This window comes from Ursus arctos, unplaced genomic scaffold, assembly GCF_023065955.2.
Source record: "Ursus arctos isolate Adak ecotype North America unplaced genomic scaffold, UrsArc2.0 scaffold_14, whole genome shotgun sequence".
Taxonomy (NCBI): domain Eukaryota; kingdom Metazoa; phylum Chordata; class Mammalia; order Carnivora; family Ursidae; genus Ursus; species Ursus arctos.
Genome location: NW_026622808.1, coordinates 23092106 through 23095692, shown reverse-complemented (window position 1 = coordinate 23095692; position 3587 = coordinate 23092106). Strand labels below are relative to the sequence as shown.

The 3587-nt window shown below is 40.7% G+C and overlaps 1 protein-coding gene across 1 annotated transcript; it reads left to right on the top strand.

The window, feature by feature from the left end:
- Window positions 1-700: 700 nt before the first annotated feature.
- LOC113249122 (olfactory receptor 7A10-like) lies at window positions 701-1639 on the top strand. The gene has a single exon (XM_026490673.2). It carries the CDS (start codon window positions 701-703, stop codon window positions 1637-1639), a length of 939 nt encoding a protein of 312 aa, XP_026346458.1.
- The last annotated feature ends 1948 nt before the right edge of the window (window positions 1640-3587 follow it).

The following is a 3587-nucleotide window of genomic DNA, read 5'->3' as shown; positions in this document are numbered from 1 at the left end:
TTTTCTATATTCACTAGAGTAATGATAATTTGATGTTGGGAGCTTAACTAGTACATTTCTTTCCTAAATAGCGTAGATGGAGGTGAGAAGAGCCTAGTAGTCACATGGTCCCAGGACTCCATAGTGTGCCAAAATGGGACCCTTAAAATGCAGACTCCAGGATGTTAACCAACACCTGGAAATAAGGAATGGATCCATTTTTGTTGACAGGATTTCTTGGAAACAAATTAATGAAGTGCCAGGAACACCATGTGAATGAAGAACTCCTGTGTCTTCAAGTCTCATCTGTAGCAAGGAGGTCACCTCATTCCTCAACCTTCCCTGACACCACCTCTCATCACTCTCCCTCTTGCTCCTCTCCTGACTACACTGGCTCCATTTTGAGTCCTGGATATCCCTCCAGGGATCAAAACAGGTGACTTCCTCAGGGACATTGCACTGGCCCTTTCTCTTACAGGGCACACACATCCCTAGTTAATTCTATCTCCCATGCAGATTTCCCTAAGGTTTCTTGTCAAGTGTCATGTTGTTTTACATGTTCCTGAACTCCCAGTAAAGATAACACCCTATCCACTTTATTTTATGCCTGCTTTTATTCCCACATGTCATTGAAGTTATAGCATTTCTACCATGTTACTAATGTTCATTTGTATTAAAATTAATCACTTTTTTTCCTAATTTCTAGTCATCAAACCACCACATGGGACCAGGCAATGATACCCACATTTCAGGATTTCTTCTTCTGGGATTATCAAACAAACCAGAACTGCAGCACCTCCTATTCGGGCTTTTCCTCTCCATGTATGTGATCACTGTGTTTGGAAACCTGCTCATCATCCTGGCCGTCAGCTCTGACTCCCACCTCCACACCCCCATGTACTTCTTCCTGGCCAACCTGTCCTTTGTAGACATCTGTGTCACCTCTACCATCATCCCAAAGATGCTGGTGAATATACAGACACACAGCAAAGTTATAACCTATACAGGATGTATTAGCCAGATCTGCTTTTCCCTACTCTTTGCAGGCTGGGAAGACTTTCTCCTGGCCGTGATGGCCTATGACCGCTTCGTGGCCATCTGCCACCCCCTCCACTACACGGTCATCATGAACCCCTGGCTCTGTGGACTCCTGGCTCTGCTGTCCTGGATCATGAGTGCCCTGAATTCTTTAATACAGAGTTTAATGGTTTTGACGCTCTCCTTCTGTTCAGAGGTGGAAATCCCCCACTTTTTCTGTGAAATCCATCAGATGATCCAACTTGCCTGTTCTGATAACTTTCTTAATGACACAGTGATGTATGTTTCAGTTGTGGTCCTGGCTTGTGGTCCCCTCTCTGGGATCCTTTATTCATATTCTAAGATTATTTCCTCCATATATAGAATCTCATCAGCTCAGGGCAAGTATAAAGCATTTTCCACCTGTGCATCTCACCTCTCAGTTGTTTCCTTATTTTATTGTACGGTCCTGGGAGTGTACCTTAGCTCTGCTGTTACCCAGAGCTCCCATGGAAGAACAGTAGCCTCAGTAATGTACACGGTGGTCACGCCCATGCTGAACCCCTTCATCTACAGCCTGAGGAACAAAGACATAAAGGAGGCTCTGATAAGATTCTTCAGGAGGGCAACTATAGCCAGGTGATGGGTATTAAGGAGGGTACGTGTTGTGATGAGCACTGGGTGTTATAGGCAACTAATGAATCTTTGAACACTACTTCAAGAACTGATGATGTCTGTATGCTGGCTAACTTAACATAATAAAAAATAATAATAAATAGAAGGGCAATTGTCCTGGTGGTGAAGAAGTGCCTTGATTGTAGGGCTCAAAGTCATCATTTTTGATCATTGTGAAATAGAATTAGCTCCTATAAATTTCCAGAAATTTCATTTTTTTAAAATCCAACTTCTCTATACAATTTCAGAATACTCCATTTACAAAGCTTTCTGCTCTATCTGATGTACATACAGTTTTTCCTTGGTTTATTTTTATATGTCCCCACAGTTCTTCCTAACCTTGCATCAGGAATATTTGGAAATTTCCATATATTTTACAAGAACACTTTGAATTCTTAAAAATGATTTCTTTTCATTCATATATTCTTTGGAGAAGTGTCTGTTCATGTCTTCTGCCCATTTTTTGACTGGGTTATTTGTTTTTTGAGTGTTGAGTTTGAGAAGTTCTTTATAGAGCTTGAATATCATCCCTTTATCTACAGTGTCATTTGCAAATATCTTCTCCCATTCCATGGGTTGCCCCTTGGTTTTGTTGACTGTTTCCTTTGCTGTGAAGAAGTTTTCATCTTGATGAAGTCCCAAAAGTTCATTTTTGCTTTTCTTTCCCTTTTCTTTAGATATGTGTCCTAAAGAAGATGCTGTGGCCAACATCCAAGAGGTTACTGCCTATATTATCCTCTAGGATTTTGATGGATTCCTGTCTCACATTGAGATATTTCATCCATTTTGAATGTATCTTTGTGTATAGTGTAAGGGAATGGTCCAATTTCATTCTTCTATATGTAGCTGTCCAAGTTTCCCAGCACCACTTATTGAAGAGACTGTCTTTTGTCCATTGGATATGTTTTCCTGATTTATCAAAGATTAGTTGACCATAGAGTTTAGGATGCATTTCTGGGCCCTCTATTCTGTTCAATCAATCTATGTATCAGTTTTTGTGCCAATACCATGTAGCCTTGATAATCACAGCTTTGTCCTATAGCTTGAAATCAGGCATTGTGATGCCCCTAGCTTTGCTTTTCTTTTTCAACATTGCCTTGGTGATTCAGGGTCTTTTCTGGTTCCATACAAATTTTAGGATTGTTTTTCCAGCTCTTTGAAAAATGCCAATGGTATTTTAATAGGGATGGCATTGAAATTGTAAATTGAAAAAATGCTCAATATCACTAGCCATCTGGGAAATACAAATCCAAACCACAATGAGATACCACCTTACACCAATTAGAATGGCAAAATTTAACAGGACAGGAAACAACAAATGTTGGTGAGGTAGTGGAGAAAGAGGAACCCTCTTACACTGTTAGTAGGAATGCAAGCTGGTACAGCCACTCTGGAAAACAGTATGGCAGTTCCTCAAGACATTAAAAATAGAGCTACCCTGTGACCCAACAATTGCACTATTAGGTATTTACCCCCAAAATACAGATGTAGTGAAAGAAGAGCCATGCACACACCCAATGTTCATAGCAGCAATGTCCACAATAGTCCACAATAGTCCACAATAGCCAAATAACTATGGAAGGAGCCGAGATGCCCTTCAACAGACAAATGGATAAAGATGTGGTCCATATGCACAATGAAATATTACTCAGCCATCAGAAAGGATGACTACCCAACATTTGCATCAACATGGATGGAACTGGAGGGGATTATGCTAAGTGAAATAAGTCAAGCAGAGAAAGACAATTATCATATGGCTTTACTTATTTGTGGAACATAAGGACTAACAGGGAGAACATTAGGAAAAGGAAGGGGAAAATTAAGAGGGAGAAAACAAAGGGGGAGATGAACCATGAGAGACTATGGACTCTGGGAAACAAACTGAGGGTTTTGGAGGGAATGGGGTGGGTGGATGG